At 35.1% G+C, this 18,350-nt stretch overlaps 1 protein-coding gene and 1 long non-coding RNA gene across 2 annotated transcripts; one reads left to right on the forward strand and one right to left on the reverse strand.

The window, feature by feature from the left end:
- Positions 1-67: 67 nt before the first annotated feature.
- On the reverse strand, positions 68-11,755 carry LOC149490396 (uncharacterized). The gene is made up of 14 exons (XM_089703748.1): positions 11,590-11,755; positions 11,191-11,233; positions 10,901-11,099; positions 10,766-10,824; positions 10,502-10,688; positions 10,218-10,390; positions 8,532-8,847; positions 8,334-8,439; positions 8,149-8,266; positions 5,148-8,079; positions 4,852-5,059; positions 4,639-4,767; positions 4,335-4,526; positions 68-3,406 (listed from the first exon to the last, which is right to left on the reverse strand). Exons 3-14 carry the CDS (start codon positions 11,093-11,095, stop codon positions 3,252-3,254), a joined length of 4,770 nt encoding a protein of 1,589 aa, XP_089559874.1. The 5' UTR covers positions 11,096-11,099; positions 11,191-11,233; positions 11,590-11,755; the 3' UTR covers positions 68-3,251.
- Positions 11,756-12,674: 919 nt separating this feature from the next.
- LOC149490397 (uncharacterized) lies at positions 12,675-17,402 on the forward strand. Its single transcript, XR_016316676.1, has 3 exons — positions 12,675-12,784; positions 16,498-16,585; positions 16,855-17,402. It is a non-coding gene; the product is annotated as an uncharacterized LOC149490397 (long non-coding RNA).
- The last annotated feature ends 948 nt before the right edge of the window (positions 17,403-18,350 follow it).

Consider the following 18,350-nt stretch of genomic DNA (forward strand, 5'->3'; position numbering starts at 1 on the left):
CTTTTATTTATGTTAACAATGTGTTAATTCTATATTTTTAGGAATATAGGAATTAAAAATAATAAAGTTCAGTTTGAAAATGGTATTATTTCAGATATTCGCATTACATTTGTACAAATAAAACGTTCAAGCTTTATACAAATAATATATTTAAAATATAAAGTTACAACATAATGGAAGAACTGTAACATAAAAGAAAGGTTTACTACTTAAGGATGCACTACGAAGGAGCTGATACGCTCTAAAGACTTATTTACAAATTTCTCATAAGTTGGTTTTTACGTATTATAAATTAAAATATAAAGAGTCGGCAAACTACATTTTCTGCTCGGGATTAGATGTTGAAAATAACCATGGCTAGAGTAAGCACACTGACAGCTTTATTACTAATCCGATATTTAAATAAAAACTTAACCATTATTCATCTTAAATTTATTTTACAAACAATACTTTTGTTTATAATCAATAATAACTAGGGTGGTAATTTTAAAACATTATTAAAAAGAAAACTGCGTGTCAAAATATTAGTAGTCTAGTTTCAAGCATACAACTCATTTGTTTTACTTAATATTAAATTATTTCGACTGCTAATTATTATTATTATTGAAAATAAAAATACAAAAATTTATTCACAATCAGGGAACATAACTTAATAGAAAACGCCGCGAGATAGGATAATAAACTTTTAATCTGAATCTTAAATTTACCAATAAAATGTTAACTTATAGAATATGTTTTAATTATATTGCATAGGTTCAATTTCAGAAATGATTGAGAACTTATTTAGGCCCATGGACGTATAAAAAAAGACGGACGCCGTATTACGAACAAACAACGTGAAGCCACCATAGTAAGCTAGCGATCGTGTAAAGACAATAAACACGCACACACTCTCACCATAGTAAGCTAGTCGGCCGCCATTACGTCGTGAACTACCGACTGATTAACTGCGTCACTGTTTCACAAAAAAATATTTAAAATGCCGTCTTACGTGGTTAAATGGTGTCGTCAACAGTACAATTTTAAATAACAAAACACAAGGGATTACATTTCACAGGGAAGCAAGTTATTTCTTTTAAGTTTTAATGACAAAATTATTACGGCAAAATTTATAGAAAAAAATACAGCCGCCATTGTCATCAGGACAGCTGTTGCCATGGCAACATGGCACACACACATGGATGTTTTGCCGCCATTACTAGGCTTCACTCAATGTTTAGGCGATATACCGTCCGTCTTTTTTTATACGTCCATGTTTAGGCCATAACCTTTTATTAATTTTTTGATAATATGTAGACAGTTTTTAATATTATATGAAAGGGAACAGACACATTGTAACTCACCCTGTAATAAAATGGCATACAGAAATAGGATGATCTAAAATAAGAATATTATCAAGGTTACAGAGTTTATAATTGTATCGTAATGTCCCTATTAATAACTGACAGTAAATTATTGTTATACTCATCGCATCGCATTACTTACGATGCTGTTCGTTATCCTACTCGTATAAATTGTATAATACATATCTGCATGAGATGTTATTTTGTATTTGACATTGTAGCAAACGTTTTGAATTTGAGAATGTAGGCTGATGGATAAAAATTGAAAATTACTTCTTAAAATGTAAAGAAGTTAATTTTACTTTACATTTAATTAAATGTAATAATTGTGCTATTCTTGCTTGTTTGCTTTATGGCTGGGAATGTGATTAAATAGCATTCTCTGATTTTGAAAAGACCGTGTATTTACATAAAAAAACTGTTTATATGTCGATATAATGTTTGATGTAAAGATCTAATCCCGAACCAGATACACAAAACAAAATAATTGTAGTACTTTAATTTTTATTTAGCTATATACTTAACATCAAAGTTTAATTATTTATTAAGTATTAAGAACATGAAAGCGACATAAATCTTTGTACAGCATAATCCAACTTCGGTTAAATTTAGTGTGACAAATCGATATTCTTTAATTACCTATTACACAAATGGTTATTATAGATATAGTAGTATGATGTCATTATTGAAAAACAAAAATAAAAGACTTGTACAAAAAAAATGAAATAAGACCACAGTCTCAAAAGATTAGGGTCAGTAATATTTGTGAACTTAATTTAACAGTCATTGACTTTGTAACCTTCTTAATAATAAAGAAAATTAGCTAAACCGATTAAAAATTTTGGCATTTTCGTAATATAGTCGGATTGTTACATTCATAATCTGTATATTATTTTCACGAAAGCTAAGAACAGAGTCAGACATTGTTACAATCTTAATATATATAAAATCTCGTGTCACAATGTTTGTCCTCAATGGACCACCTAACCGATTATAATAAAATTCGCACACCATGTGCAGTTCGGTCCAACTTGAGAGATAGGATAGGTTTTATGAAAAAAAAAACGTAAACATGTAGGTACCACGGGTGAAGACGGGGCGGACCTCTAGTATTATGTATGTATAATGTATGTAATTCTTTATCACCTTTCTGACTTACGAATATGTAAAGTTGATCACCAATATACATTTTAATTAAGAAACTAAAGCAAGCACGGGGGGATTCTTTAAGGTGTTAATTTTAATTTTGATTTCAAATGAATATTTGAACACATTTACTTACCAAATACTGCGATGTGTGATCAAAAAAAGATCGCACGTTAATCAATTATGTTATATGGAGAATAATTAGATTAGGAGATTAGATTCAGTTAAAATGCAGGTAAAGTTTAACATATGAGTTGCAAAAGTTATATCGACAATAAAGCCTAAATTTGAACCTTCATGAATTATTTATGTAACAATCCTACATTTTAGTTTTTGTTTAAATAAAATTAGGATTTCTTTAAATACATATTAACAAATTATTACTTAATTAGTATACAAACGATTAAATATCTACTTGCTAAAGGCGAATAGGCTTCAAGGAAAGTACATGATTTAGATATCTTATGAAAGGAAGCCTAAGCTATGTTTTGGAACTAATCTGGTAACATTTATAAATAAAATTTAATTTATAATTCGCATATTAACAAGCAAGAGATCAGTTACATTAAGACCGCTAATAGATGAACTACACAAATACATTTACAACAGTTGCGAGGGGTTCACTAAACATTTCATGTGAGTCGTTATGTCTATGCTTAAATCATAACATTAACGCGCCGCGTCACGGATAATAGGCGGTATGTATAAAAAATATTCGGTGTTATTGCGTTTAATTGATCTGGGAACATAAATTCGTTAGACTTAACTCATAATAATAAGTTGTCCCGTGTTATTAGCGTACACGAGGCCTTGTCCGGGCTGCGGGGCCCAGCGCAGGCAGTTGAGGCTTGTGAAGCCGTGCTCCCATGTTTGCTCCAACTCCTTTATCGGCGACAAACCGGTCCTACTGGAACTTTCTGCAATGATAAACATAAAATATTAAATCATATTAGACTAGAATATCATAATAAAATGATTTAATTACTTTTTACCGCGGTGTAACATCTGAAAACACAAAAAGGGGCAACAGGGTAAGAATGGGACAGGGGCAAATTAGCAAATAATTAAAAATAATTAAAACAAATTCATCTGAATATAATAAGTACCTACAAGTATAGGTTAGCGAGGAGCGATGCGTCGAACAAGTTGACAGAAAACCAATACACGTGCTGAGCGAGCGTGTCGCAGCAGCGGCGGGCGCTTGCCGGAATATATGACTTCTGGAATAAATATTTACGAGCACCGCCGTGTGCAGGCACTGCCCGAGCCGCGACCGCCCCGCGAGCACACGATACGCACCTTTTTTTTTCGAAGTGAAAACTTCTTTAGCGGCGTTGGGTATAAAATCTTAAACTCGCGTCAGGACACGTGGCCAGATCGAAAAAGCGTAAGACGGATTTTTTTTAGCCCTTATATTCCATGCGTAATACGGATACCATTCCAAAATATCAAACATGCTGAACGTTAATAATGAAGTTTTCACTTCTGCCGGCACTCCCGGAGTGCAACCCGTCTTTTTCTTTTGTGTGGTGTTTCTCAATGTTAGCCAGAAGGGCTTCTACATTTTAACGCGGACGCGGGGGTGAACTGAAGGTTCACCCTGGTAGCGACATGCGCAAGGGCGTCCCCCCACCACGGGGATCTCGAACCTCGGCTTGGGCTGTCGCTTGAGTGGAGGAGGCCGGAAGGGCCTTTCACACCAATTTGGCAAGTTAGGTGTGAAAGGGATAAAAAAACATACAGGCGTCATTCAACGTCATATTTTCTTGTTACAAGTTAATGGTCATAGTGCAATCTCCAGTGTATTAGATATAAGCTTCTTGGACGGGCCGATACGATACGCACCGAGCGGGTCGAGCCGGTACAGCAGCGCGAACACGTTGGTGCGCGCGTGGTGCACGGAGGTGAAGCGGCGCGAGCCGAGCCCCACGGCGAGGTGGCGCGCGGTCGGCGACAGCGCCACCGACACCGCGCTCTGCTCCAGCACCGCCGTGTGCAGGCACTGCCCCAGCCGCGACCACTCCAGCGAGTACACGCCTGCGACACATCAAACACGAACCATTGACGTACCATAAACGACTAGACTCACAATCGTAAATTAACCCGTCGACACATAATATTAAAGAAATCATATGAAAACATAGCTCACCTAACCAGTGATTAGTATTACGTAACCGAGGTACGGGTAGCAGAGCGACCAACAGCCTCCCATCTTTGGATATATCGATGCTTGCATCGTTATGGATTCTGCATCTTTGGACTACAACATTCTTAGAACCTGAAAAAATATTGAAGTTTTAACATAATATAAATCGTGCATATAAAAACTGTATTAAAAACAGTTATTATTTTGAAAACGTACTATCGGCAATATCGGGTGTGTCGCCTTTGGTAAAGTCCCAAGCTTGCACTCGATGCGACGGCGCTGGGAACGTTTCGGATATGATGCCGGCGTCCAGCAGGCCGGCCATGCCGCTCATGCGCCTCGCACCGATACCAGCGATACCGTTGCCCTCTGCAGCACCTCCCCCTGCGCCATCACCGTTACCGTCTTCGTCGGCCATGGCGTTCTGTTAACATTTACATTATTTACTTTAAGCAACAAGGATTAACGCGATTGCTTTGTAAATATATCAATAAATACTATAAGTTGTGTACCTGAGCTAAGATTATTGGCTGCAAATATTCATGAATCCTTGGCAATCTCTGCTGTTGATTCCCTTGTTCTTCCGGACTATCAGGATCATTAACTTGTAGAAGGGACAATGCCGCATTACTTATAACGGCGTGCAGTGGGCCAGAATCTTCTGATTGGGCATTCATAGGTAACCGTGGTAAAATTCGTTCTCTGCCCAGAATTGGTGAGCGACCGTCGAAAGAAGGTCTACGACTACTTTGATCGGCGTTATTTTGCAATGGCGATGGATTGCCTTGCTGGTTTTCATTATTCTCCTGAAGAGTAAACATTTCTCTCACTGACGACGGTGTATACAGACGAATGGTTTGCAAACGCCTATATCTGCTTCTTGCAACATTTCTAAGCCTTACAGCCTGCATATGGGCTATTCGTATTAAATTTATCCTATGTTCAAATTCGTTCATCACTTCCGGAGGAAGTCTAGATGGTTCCTGATTAGGGTTTTCTCCTGTGGAAAACCTTGAAGGACCAGCGACAGGTTCGGGATTAGCAGATCCAATTCTGGGTGTCGAAGGTGTTTTGATTATATTTTTACGAGGGAGTGAACGTAAGACCGGAATCCTGTGTGTGGCCATAGGAGGAAAAGCTCTCTTTTTTATTAACGGATGCGCCGTTGGATTAGTTCGGTGTAATGCTTTCAATCTTCTACTCTCTTGGTATAGTTCTCTCCTACTTCTTGCAGTTGCTGAATTATTTCTATTCGCTGCAGCTATAAGTACAGCAAGACGGTTACTCCATCTCTGTGTGACTGAATTTGGAGAAGATACAGGGGAATCATCTTGCGTATTATTAGCATTTGATCCTGAAGCTGATGTCGTTGAATTCTCACGATTTGTAGATGTACTTCCGCGAGTTCGTTCTTCTTCAGTCTCACTTGAAATCGAATTATGCGTACACTCGCTTTGTTCATTCGTATTACTAGTAGTAGCTTCATTGTTATCTACGCGATTTGTATTACGGTTGTCAGATCTTTGAGGCGATTGATTGTTACTGGCGTTTGTCCTACCACTGTTTCTATTAGACATTAGCATTAAGCAAGTAATAGCTAAAGCTTTTTTCAGCGTTCGTAACATGTTAATGATGAGTTGGCTTAAACCTCGTTCTTCTAAACACATCATCATCATATTGAACATAACTGATAAAACTTGCATGGCGCGCATGCGTATCTCATGCCTTGTTGCACTAATTTCTATAGCCCGGGCAAATTCCCGGCGTGGTCTATTGTTATATCTTTGTGATAAACGATTAGATGCAGAATTACGCGTTCTTCGTCGAAGATCATCATCATGTCGCCATCTATAATTAGGTTGTAAGCGTCGCCTTACAAATGGCGAGTATCGACCTCCCGAAGAAGGTCTTGTCTGTGAGGTCCTACTTGATTGTCTATTGTCATTTGTGTTGTCTGGTGTAGTACTCTGTTCATTTTCAGGAGTGTCTGAATTGTTAGAAGCATCTCTATTTGTCTCAGAATTCCTATCTTCTGACCTTTGACTACTTCTAGTCCTACTGGAGCCACGATTGACATTGTCAGTCACTTCGGTCAGCATCATACACCTTTCTAATAGAGATCTTGTATAATAACTAGTAACATCTTGTCTACCTGTTTCTCTGTGTAACATCAGAATACGTCTTCTCAAATTTTCCCACATGTTACGTAAATCCCGCATACTTATACGTTGACCTCGAAGCCAAAAATTCGTAAGTTGTTGTGCATGTTTCTGCAATGCATTGACACCACCTCTTACTTTCCTAAATGCTTCATCTGATGACAATGTATTACCACTTGACCAAAAATTATCTCTACTAGTTGATGGCATGTTTGGGTCAAAGTTGCTGTTTTGATTTCGATTTTCAGATGGCTCATCATTATTTCTTGTACTCGTACTCGTACTTGTACCTTCATCGGTTGCGTTATTTTGAATGCGCACATGAAATCTTCTACTGTTAGAAGACACATTTAAACCACTTCTTTCAGGAACATTATCTGAGACGGGTAAATCATTGTTCAATTCGAATACAAGTCTATCAGTAGGGTTTTCTAGCCTATTAGAATTATTACTACTAGATGTTTGACGATTAGTATCTCGTGTATTATCTTCTCTAAAAGTAGAATTTCTCGTTCTAAATATATTTACTTCAGGGGGATTGTCACTGTCTGACTCTGAACTAGAAGACAAAAATATTGTATTTTGATGTAAGCCACTAAATAAACGTGGACGTGGACGATTATTGCGAGTTCTCGCAACACCATCACTGTCATCAGAATGTGCTCTAGTTTCATTTTCTCTTCTTTGAATATTTCTTTCTGCCCGGGTCAAAGTTGACAGTGACATATTAGTTATTAAATTAAGTAACCTTGTTCCAGAATCTCTAAGAATGTCTCGTATTAAGTCTAGACTTTCATTAATTGTTTGAGCATCTACTGGTGTCGACATTCGGGCTTGTGTGTAAATAGAATTTGAAGGTCTATGAGCGCTAGAACTGGCAGAAGTGTTTGGAGTCGATGAGGAGCTAAAAGAAGAATCATTATCGTTGGTAATGGGATTCTCATTCTGATTGTTATTTGAGGGATTCGGGGAACATCTATGCAGTGATAAATCAAGAAGCAATGGAGATTCAGACCTATGTCCTGGAAACAAACGTGTGCGAGACGATCCTGCAGTAGATTCGTTATCCTGGTTATTGAGAGGGCTACTTGTAAAGGAAACTCGGGAAGGTCTCGGAGTGCCATTTGTGGACGAAAATGGATTGGGAAGAAGTCGTGTCACGCGTTCACTTTGATCTGTTTGACTTGCTGACCACAGGGATGTTCTAGAACTTTCACCTAAAGGTTGAAAAGCCGAAGGTCGGGATCCAAATATGGAAGATTCTTGTCGCGTGGTGTTTTGATCCCTAAAAGAAGTAAAAATAATTTATAAAATTATATAAAAACAAATGTACTTCATTGAGAACAAGAATTACCTTGAAGGATCATTGCCAAATGATAAAGCATCAAGATTCAATAATCTACTACTATTAGCTTCTACATCTGTGTTTTCTGCATTGTCTTGTCTATTTGATGTACCCGGTACTGGATCATCTAAAATTTAAAATATTATGATAGATCAAAATACACAAACAATTTTTTAATAACAGTGAAATATTACCATCGTCAAAATTAAGTAATGTCGATAAATTGGGTCGCGCCATACGTGTATATCCATTGGCCTCTGGTGTTGGATCAGTTTCCATTGGGTCAGTACCTCTGTCCGTCTGTGGAATAGTTAAAATATATTAATATTTTATAACACACCCTAACAAAGACTGAATTTTAATTTCTCGAGTTAAATAATGCACAAGTATACCGTGCTGGGCGGTGGCGTTGTCGCGGTGAGTCTATGTCGTACCATAAACAACCTTTGATAGTTTCTCACAAGGCTATCATATCGTTGCACTAAATTTTGATAAGAGTTCACAATCACATCCCTTGTTGGTCCCGGGCTATCTTGAGATCTATTATTTCCAGGATTTTCATCAGGATCATCCCTTCTACGGTAATTTATTACATGTGGAGGACTGGAATGAGTGTTTCGTTGAAGGAGAGATGTGTGGCCGCCTGGTGATGTCCACAGCGATATGCCAGTAATCAATTTGTATCCGAGAGAATCAAATGCTACGTATCTGCAAAAAATAAAAGTTATTTTGAATAAAAAAGAATTAACAAATCTTTTGTAACAACAAAAATGTTAAGTTGTTCAGGTAACGCACAGAAGATTAGCAAGAAGAATGTTCTTGTGCATATTACTGATTATAGCATTAGTTTAATAAATTAAAATCACTACATAGTATAAAACAAAGTCGCTTTCTCTGTCCCTATGTCCCTATATCCCTATGTCCCTTTGTACGCTTAAATCTTTGAAACTACGCAACGGATTTTGATGCGGTTTTTTTAATAGATAGAGTGATTCAAGAGGAAGGTTTATATATACAATAACATCCATTAAATAGTGGAGAAGTACTGTTATTTTTGAGGTTTCTAATGTGATGTCGTAAATAATTACATTTTTTCCGCTTACATTGCAAACGCAGTCTGAACCCTACGAGTTTTATCAAAATAATGTACTAAGTATTGTACACATTGAAAAGGTCTACAGAAAAGTCCGCGACGGTATATGTCTATCTCTTATGGATAACCCACAACAACTTTTTTTTGTCGTTTACTTTTTACGACAAATGATGGCTAATTTTCGATGCGATTTTAACCAATACAGCATTAATCCTTAACCAATTAAATACCTGGAATACATTGTTCATTTAATAAAGATCTATATGGGCCTTTACACCGTATGATTTAAGCATTGAGATAATATTAATATGGAGACGACACCGCCTACATCACTTATGTTCCACTCAACATACGTCATGTGACGTATGTTGAGCGGTATTTTTTAATGGTTTTAAAGTGAAACGCATCAAACATGCCTTCGTGTGTGTTACGATATTGCACAAATAATACAAATAATACGGAAAAGTGCAAAGGAATAACTTTCATCGTTAAGTACCTAACTAGATAATAATTTTTAAAACTTAGTTAGAGCAAAAAAATGGCGCACAGATTTTGTTCGTGGTGTCTCCTCCATACGTAGTAATATTATCTCAATGGATTTAAGTGAATATTTTCGAAGATATTACAGATTTAAAAATTGCGGGACGTAGCGTTTGCGACGGCCGGCCGCCATTGCACCCGTGCGAAGCCGGGGCGGGTCGCTAGTTTATTATAAAATATTTTTTTTTTAATCAAATCAAAATTTTATCTTTCCAAATTTAATGTTGGAGTTCTTATATTTTTTTGAAGCAAACACCAATTTACTAATTCATACTTTTTTAAATTGTCTAGCAAGCAAACATTTATATTTATTTCTGAATATGACATTTCCATCTAAAGAAATAAAACTCCAATGGGAAGAGGTTGCATGATATACTTTATAGTTCTAGGTCAGTTAATAATTGGTGTTCAATTAATTATTGGTAATCTAATTTCATAGACATACCTGACTTTTTCATTAATATTATTTGTGGATACTTTAGTGAATGGAGCTGGTCGACTCCAGTCCCAGAAATACAGTTCATTGTAAGTAGCAATGACTAAAAGTTGTTCTCGAGGATGGAAAGCTATGGATGCTATCACTGTTTCCTTTTGCACACTCCAAACTTCACTTCCACCCTATAACATTTAGTCAGATTATATTTTCATAAAAATATTGAATAAAATACATTTTTATTAATATTTATCATTTGACAAGCCATTTTTAATAAAAATAACAGTTGTACTTACACTAGAAATATCCCAAACTCTAACTTGTCCACCCAGACAGCCAGAGCCTATTAGTTGAGGGTGTGATGGATGGAAAGCAATACACCATGGTGTTCTGGGGTGTCCTTTCAATATCCTCACATGTTTGCCACTTGCCAGCTCCGATACATACACATTATGATTGCCATGTGTAGAAGCAACTTTAGTCCTAAAAAATTAATAACATTTTAATAAACACCAGTCAATTAAATCTCATACTTAAATGTAGAAATGAATTTGGCTTACCCATCAGGACTAAACACCATGAGAAATGTAGATCTAGGATAGCCTGGCAGATCACAACACTAAGAAGGTAAGGTTTTAATTAATATTTATATTTTTCATTATCAAGACAAGAAATTGAATGTAATGGGAACTTACTCTTATTTTGAGAGGTTTCTGCACAAGTATGTCTTCTGCTACATTCTCAAGCACAGTCTTGTTACAAGGAGAGTGGAGAGGATTGACTCCTCTCTCCCTCCATTGCCAACTTCTTGCAATATTGCCAATATTTTGAGCTTCATCAATTTGGTCATTTTTGCTTCCTAGCCATTCAGGGTCTATTATTGGATCCATTACCCTAACATAAAAGAAAAACTTGAATGAGAATACTACAACTTAGTATGGATCACATTTGATTTGACTTATGTAATATTTACAATTATTATTACCTTATTACTGGGTGATTAGTTTATCATATTGGGAAAAATAAACCTGAAACAAGAAATAGTCAATAAATTTCAATTTCCAGAGTTGATATCTTAAATTATGAAAAATCACAGGGCGTTAAAAGCTTCGCATGGACAAGAATATTATTTAATAGTAGTGTTACGACAAATAACATTGAGGATTCGTTGTTATTAGTATGCAAAATAAGTGATATAACTTAAGAGAGCCATATTGGAAAATCGTTACAGGTTATATTTACTGGAAAAATAAATATTACATGGAACATGAATAGAAGTAAATAGTACTTCAAGAAAAAAACATGTAAGATAATATTTTTTTGATATTCCATCTAGAATTGGAAGATTGGCGTCAACAATGTGTCGATAAACAACAACACTTACCTGACTCATATTGATATATTCACGTCGAGTAGTGAAAAACAAATGATTTACCTGTAGATAGGTTTACAATTACAAAGCTGTAAAATCACTAATTGCACTTTATTTTAGCCTACAAAACTATAACAAAACTCTTTTACGGTAAACACACAGCTGCGAGCTGTCAAAAAATTCGGATGTCGAATTTAGGGGTTACCAGCTATAAAATGTATCGAAAAGATCACAAAGATAGACTATAGTCTATGTTCAATAAAAACATTTTTTTAATACTAATTTTTGTAATTTATAAAATACAAAAGTTATAATACTTTGTCTGTATTTGTATAAAATGAGTCTTTAAATACACCTTAATCTTTTGATTTTAGACACTGATTTTAGAATTTAGACCAATAATGTAGCTTCTAAGCTAGATCTAGCTAGTATATATAGAAAGTACTAAGTAGTATATAGTAAGCTATAGAAATACATTCTTTTTCACGCGAATTTGTCTGTAAGGAAAACACGATTCTAAGTTGGTCAAAGATTTTATAATATTTAAATCACATACGGGCCTATTCAACATTGCTATTTTAATATTGAAGGCGCTGCATAATGTTTAAGTTGATTTAAATTCAATGTTATTAAAAGTTAAAGGTATAGCACACCCCGGGGCCCGGACACTCCATATCGTTTTGACAGTCACACTGTAGAGACTGCAAATGTGTGTGTTAACGCTTTATGGTTGGCACTGAGGTTGGCACAATTTTGTGACTAGCGTAAAAAAAATTCGCGTTTTTCTGATGAAATACATCCGTAAACAGCACAATATCTAACCATTTTCTACGAAAAACGATAATCACAAATCCAAAATAATAAAATTACTTTAAGTCAATTTGAATAATGTTGTCAATCTTCGTTGCGTATCGTCCTTGCAGAAAAATGCGGCCCATTTATAGCATGATCGTGCGGGGTGAGGTAAGTGTTTAATTTTGGCGGGAGGCGGAGACTATTATGTATTCTGTGGGTATAGGTTACCATACAACATTGAAACATTCTACCTTAATGATACACTATCGCCCACACACGATTGGAATTTGGATGTCAAAGTGAAATGAATCAATTATCGTGCGTGAAACAGTGACAACTGAAGTAACATGTGGCTAATTCGTTATTCGCCACATTTTGACGTGCCACTCCAGTAATTATGAGATTTTGTAAAGTAAGTTTTGTAAACTAGTTTTGATAACTGTAGGTATTTGAAACATTATATGGTAGGTAGTTAGGTATATGGCAAAAGTAAACTTGTATATAAATTCAAACAAAGACGGTGCGCAAACTAAGATTCCGTATTATTTTCTCCAATGATCAAAAGAAATTTTAGACTAAATAATATATCATTAGCTAACCTAACCTATAATAAAAAAAAAAAACTTCATATTACATCTTTATAAAAATTGAAACAGATTGCGGTTTTAGTAGATAGATAGGTAATGAGTAATGACTAAATATGTTAATCCATTGTGTTAATCTCATTTTTCCTTCATTTTTCTAACGATGTTCCTTTTAAGTATTTTTATAAGTCTAACTACAAAGGAAGTAAGTAATTAACTTGTTTTATATCTAGTCGTGATGCAATCGTTCGTGGATACGTAGGACAAGATTGAAGTTGTGGTTATCATTGCTTTTGAATAAAAACTTTTATAATTAATTCCTAATGCAATGATGAAATCGATTATTCAAAAAATTTATTTCGCGCGAACGAAATTTGCCAAGGTAGATTTCAATTTAGATGGTAGATTGGTATTATTCAATAACATACCTAATAATATTACGTTTTTTAGTAATAATTATTGTCCATTATCTAATAGATTTCTAATTTTAATCAATTTTAGCAATTTTAATTTTATAAATGTAATTTCGATTTTGTATTGTTTAAAGTAGGTAAGAAAGAAAGAAAATACATTTATTTGTACCGATGCACATTAATACATAAAAATAAATAAAATAATTTGGAAAATCCAAAAGTGCACGCCTCATAATTTTTTTTAATAAATATTTATTAAGTAATTATTATTTTTGTTTATTTAATAACAATTAAACCACATCGAATCAGACCCTGAAAAATGAAAGGGTTCTATTCCTGAGCATACTCAAGCGTAAGAGAAAAAAAAAGACTCGATTAGTAAAGTATTTCGGTCGCTATCGTGTTAACAAGAATAAAACCGGCCAAGTGCGAGTCGGGCTCGCGCACAAAGGGTTCCGTAGCAGCAAATATAATAAATTACAGTTAAATCAACCTATCTCAAAAACTATAAGAGATACTTTGATCAAACCAAAAATCGTTGAAAGAGTTAATTAGCATGCATCACCTCTATTTTTTTTAGAATTTTATACCCCGTAGTTATAAAAATAGAGGGGGGGGACATACTTTTTACGACTTTGAGAGCTGATATCTCAAAAACCGTTCACTTTAAGAAAAATGTTTTTTAGAAAACTTTATATCATTTTAAAAGACCTTTCCATTGATACCCCACACGGGTATGTACATCGAAAAAAAAAATTTCATCCCTCAGTTACATGTATGGGGGGCCCCACCCCCAATTCTTTTTTTTACTATTTAGTGTCATATTTTTGTAGCGGTTCATACAACACATATTCCCATCAAATTTCATCACTGTAGTACTTATAGTTTCCGAGTAAATCGGCTGTGACAGACGGACAGACGGACAGACGGACAGACGGACATGACGAAACTATAAGGGTTCCGTTTTTGCCATTTTGGCTACGGAACCCTAAAAAGGATCCGCACATACAGACACACGGACGTCCAAGACAGAACTTTTTTAAACTGTTTTTTAACTACCTAGTTTAAATAACAAAAATGACATCAAAAATATCATGAACGTTAAAAATAGTGTCTTTTCTTAATATGTGTGTGTATGTATTATCTTACAAGTGCAATGTATGATACATAAAGACATTTTAAGTTTGAAAAATCAGATGTTTTGCGCGAAGTGACAGTAGTACCCACCTCAACGCTTCGCTTATGAGGCGTGCAATTAACTTATAACTAACTAGTTACAACGGCACAAAATGGATAATATCCACTCAGTGGTTTGAGAATCTAAGGACATAATATATAATACACTTAGATTCTCCACTGATTTTCAGTGGACTCCACATTGACATCCTGACAGTGGCAGTGTACTTATTATGAAAAAAATTAAGAATAAAATAAAAGCAATAATATATAAGTACGATATAGACCGTAAGTAATATGATCAAGTGTTTATGATGATGAGCTTTTTTCCATAGAATAATAATTGTGTTCGTATTAAATGTTTAGGGGCCGATTTTTCAATGCTTGGATAAAACTTATTCGTCGAATAATGTATAAAACTACCATTTTAAAAACGTATTCTAAGGCTGGTTGCAGAGCTTGACCGACCGTCAGTGCGTACCGTCGGTCCTGACGATACGCATCAACAATTGTATGACTAGATGACACTTGCGCATGACAATACGCGTGCGTATGGTCGGTCTAGCTATGAACGGTTTTATGAATTTCCATACATATGACAAGCGCGACTGACGTACGCACTGATGGTCGGTCTAGCTCTGCAACCAGCCTAATTGCCCGTATTTGACAGTTTACGTGACATTTTAATATTATCGTGTAATAGGTACTTTATTGAACGGATAAGTTTTATCCAAGCATTGAAAAATCGGCCCTTATGCCCTTAAAGGATTATTTATTTTTGTCAAACATACAAAAACAACCTGGCGAGCTGCTAGCTGTTATAATACTATGCGGGTTTTTATTTGAAAACTATATATTATATTACATAGTTTTCAAAGAAAAACCAGCATAGTTCCCGTTCCCGTGGGATTTCCGGGATAAAATGTGTTAATCCAAGTTCCCCTCTATATGTGTGCTAAATTTCATTGTAGGTAATCGGTTCAGTAGTATTTGCGTGAAATAGTAACAAACATACACACCTACACATACCCATACATCCATCCTCACAAAAAATTTCGCATTTATAGCGACCCGCCCCGGCTTCGCACGGGTGCAAAACGGGTGCGTTTGCAATGTAAGCGGAAAAAAATGTAATTATTTCCGACATCACATTAGAAACCTCAAAAATAACAGTACTTCTCCACTATTTAATGGATGTTGTTATACATATAAACCTTCCTCTTGAATCACTCTATCTATTAAAAAAAACCACATCAAAATCCGTTGCGTAGTTTCAAAGATTTAAGGCGCTACCCGGCAATTTCGACTATGTTCAACCTCTATAAACTCTGGTACAACATAAAGCACAATACCGAAAAAAATATATAAAATAGGATGGTCTTTGATCTTTAATTGCTCGCGAGGACTTTTTTCCAAAGTTAATAGATTTCTAGAAAAAAAATGTGCCGTGGTCATCGATTTTTCCGCAAATACTCTATAAACTTCGTAACCTGCTGACTTAGAGCTCTGAAATTTTTATGTTTAATAAATTATCAGTTACACAACAGTCCCTGACGAGGATATTTTGTTTCACTGATTAGTATCTTTTTAAATACAAAATGCGAGGAAAAAAGAAGGTGCAGCGGGAGAGGTTTGAGATCCGTCAAGTATGGTCAAGGTTATTAGCGCATGTAACAGCCTTAAGCGTACAAAGAGACATAGGGACAGAGAAAGCGACTTTGTTTTATACTATGTAGTGATGATGATGATGATGAAGTACCACAGACATATACATGTCTGTGTGAAGTACCTAGGTAGATATAATATTATGTAGTAGGATTTTAATTAGAGAAATCTAGTCGAAGATAATGAGGAAGATATTATTAAGCAATAAAGGTAAATAATTATATTCACCATCATTTTTTTTGATTTTAATAATAATAATTGTTTTGTATTTCGTTATACTTTTACAGATATTAGGAATATGACGGCATGAAGATGATTGCATCCAATCAGGCGTGAAATAGCTTCGGTGATCTTTTCTGAATCAGATCTAAGAAAGTATGTATTAGCAGTATTATATATATGTGTTGTCATTTTTAACATTAACTTTTCTGTGAAAACAAATAGTGACAAGTTTAATTTTAGAAGACTTCGTTTTAGATTCGATCTGCTTCTCGTTGCCATTTCTTGAAACGAACTGCAATTCACTTAAAGTCTGTATTATTAATGTCTACAAAAATATCCAAGAGGATTTTCCGAGAATATTTTATGTTTCTACTCATTCTTATATTACGTTTTAAAATTAAAATTGATTTTATTATAGGTAGGTACGAGACCATTACAAATAACACTTCAATAAAAATATGTTGATAGTATGAAGTATCATATGCAATATTGGTAATATTGCAAAAGATATATTATTACGAGACGAAGAAACGAACACTGATCCCATGCCAGATTTGATTATTGTGCAGTGCGAGCTATATCACACTGTATGGATGTGTGAAAGATTTTAACTCAATCGAATACCGGGAAGTGGGTCACATTCAACTTGTAAGTATGATTATTCACATGTAGATTGTAGACTCAAACGAAATAAAAGCTCACGAAAATAATCAATACTGAACTGTAAAGCTCTGTATGTAAAGAAATTAGTTCACGTAATTGTTCGTTCAAATGTAAATATAGGCGTCATACATATATCTTATGACATGTTTGTAAGATTATTTCTACCTTCTTCCCAAGTAACGAGCTCTTTTCGGTACTTACAAATAGGTATCTACCTACATAGCTAACATTATGAAAATCATTTCCGTGAAAAACTCCTGACAACTGTTTGTTCATTGTTGTTGTTAAAAGGAGCTTAATAACAACAAGCTGCAACAAGTAACAACGAGTCATTCCATTAGCTTTATGAACAATCTAAAAACACTCGCGTCTAGCTGCTAGTGTATTTTATAAACAATATAAGCTGAAAGCTAAAAAGTTCAGACATTTAGGCAATACTTCATCGGAGGGATGGGCTCATTGGAAAAAGTGATTGTGTCACGTTTGGTCTCAACTTTCAGAGAAGTCAGGCAGTGAAGGGTCGTCTGAGGACGTGCGCAGTGCACTACTTAATTGTTGTCAGAACCATACACGCCGCCCACTACGTTTTTCAATTTGTAGCTCGCTATATTGGTATGACGTAGCATCCCTCTCGAGCTGTAACCATTGACCTGGCAAAAATATTTTGCTACATAAGTTGGTACATATAAAATAAAGCATAAAACACAATAGGTTCATTAACATCTGGTTTGAAGTCCATAGCCGTAAAAAATTAAAACGTTATCCATAAATTGAAGGAAAATTCGTCTTCAAATTCTGAAAGGATTACCTACTTGCAAGACATGAAATTGTGAAATGTATTTGGCTAAAACATGATATGATTATTTTCAAGCCACTACGTTTATTTTATGCTTGGAGAAAACAACTTTCGTGAAAGTGAATGCAAAATAAATCTAAGGATATCGATATTGCGTCTTTGCTGACATGCCATCAATCGTAGCCCTATTCTTGCTCAGTGAATCGATTGAAGCCGGTTTCAAGAGTGATCGTGTTAGTACAACATATTGATGTAGCTTGGAACCATTGAAGATGTAAGTACGACTGTATAATATGAACGTTTTTAAAATGTGGGCTATCATTTGATATAGGTATGTAGTTAGTGACATTAGAATTTGTTCAATACGAGGTCTATGGTAAAATATTTTAACTTTAGTTTAAATATTTAAGTAGTTGGTTTTGTTTATTCGTCGTTCTTGCAAAACATTAATAGTATTTT

The sequence above is a fragment of the Colias philodice genome, chromosome 2 (genome assembly GCF_061535455.1).
Source record: "Colias philodice isolate Cphi_HAF_F1 chromosome 2, ilColPhil1 Martin Lab GWU primary, whole genome shotgun sequence".
NCBI classification, from domain to species: Eukaryota; Metazoa; Arthropoda; class Insecta; order Lepidoptera; family Pieridae; genus Colias; species Colias philodice.

What these genes read in the sequence shown, in the direction of transcription:
- LOC149490396 (XM_089703748.1), bottom strand. Translation starts at nt 11,095, where the DNA reads ATGGATCCAATAATAGACCCTGAATGGCTAGGAAGCAAAAATGACCAA. An exon ending in CAACGCCACCGCCCAGCACG is followed by an intron (nt 8,440 to 8,531) that starts GTATACTTGTGC and finishes ACTATTCCACAG; the next exon opens with ACGGACAGAGGTACTGACCC. An exon ending in ATTACTTAATTTTGACGATG is followed by an intron (nt 8,267 to 8,333) that starts GTAATATTTCAC and finishes TTTAAATTTTAG; the next exon opens with ATGATCCAGTACCGGGTACA.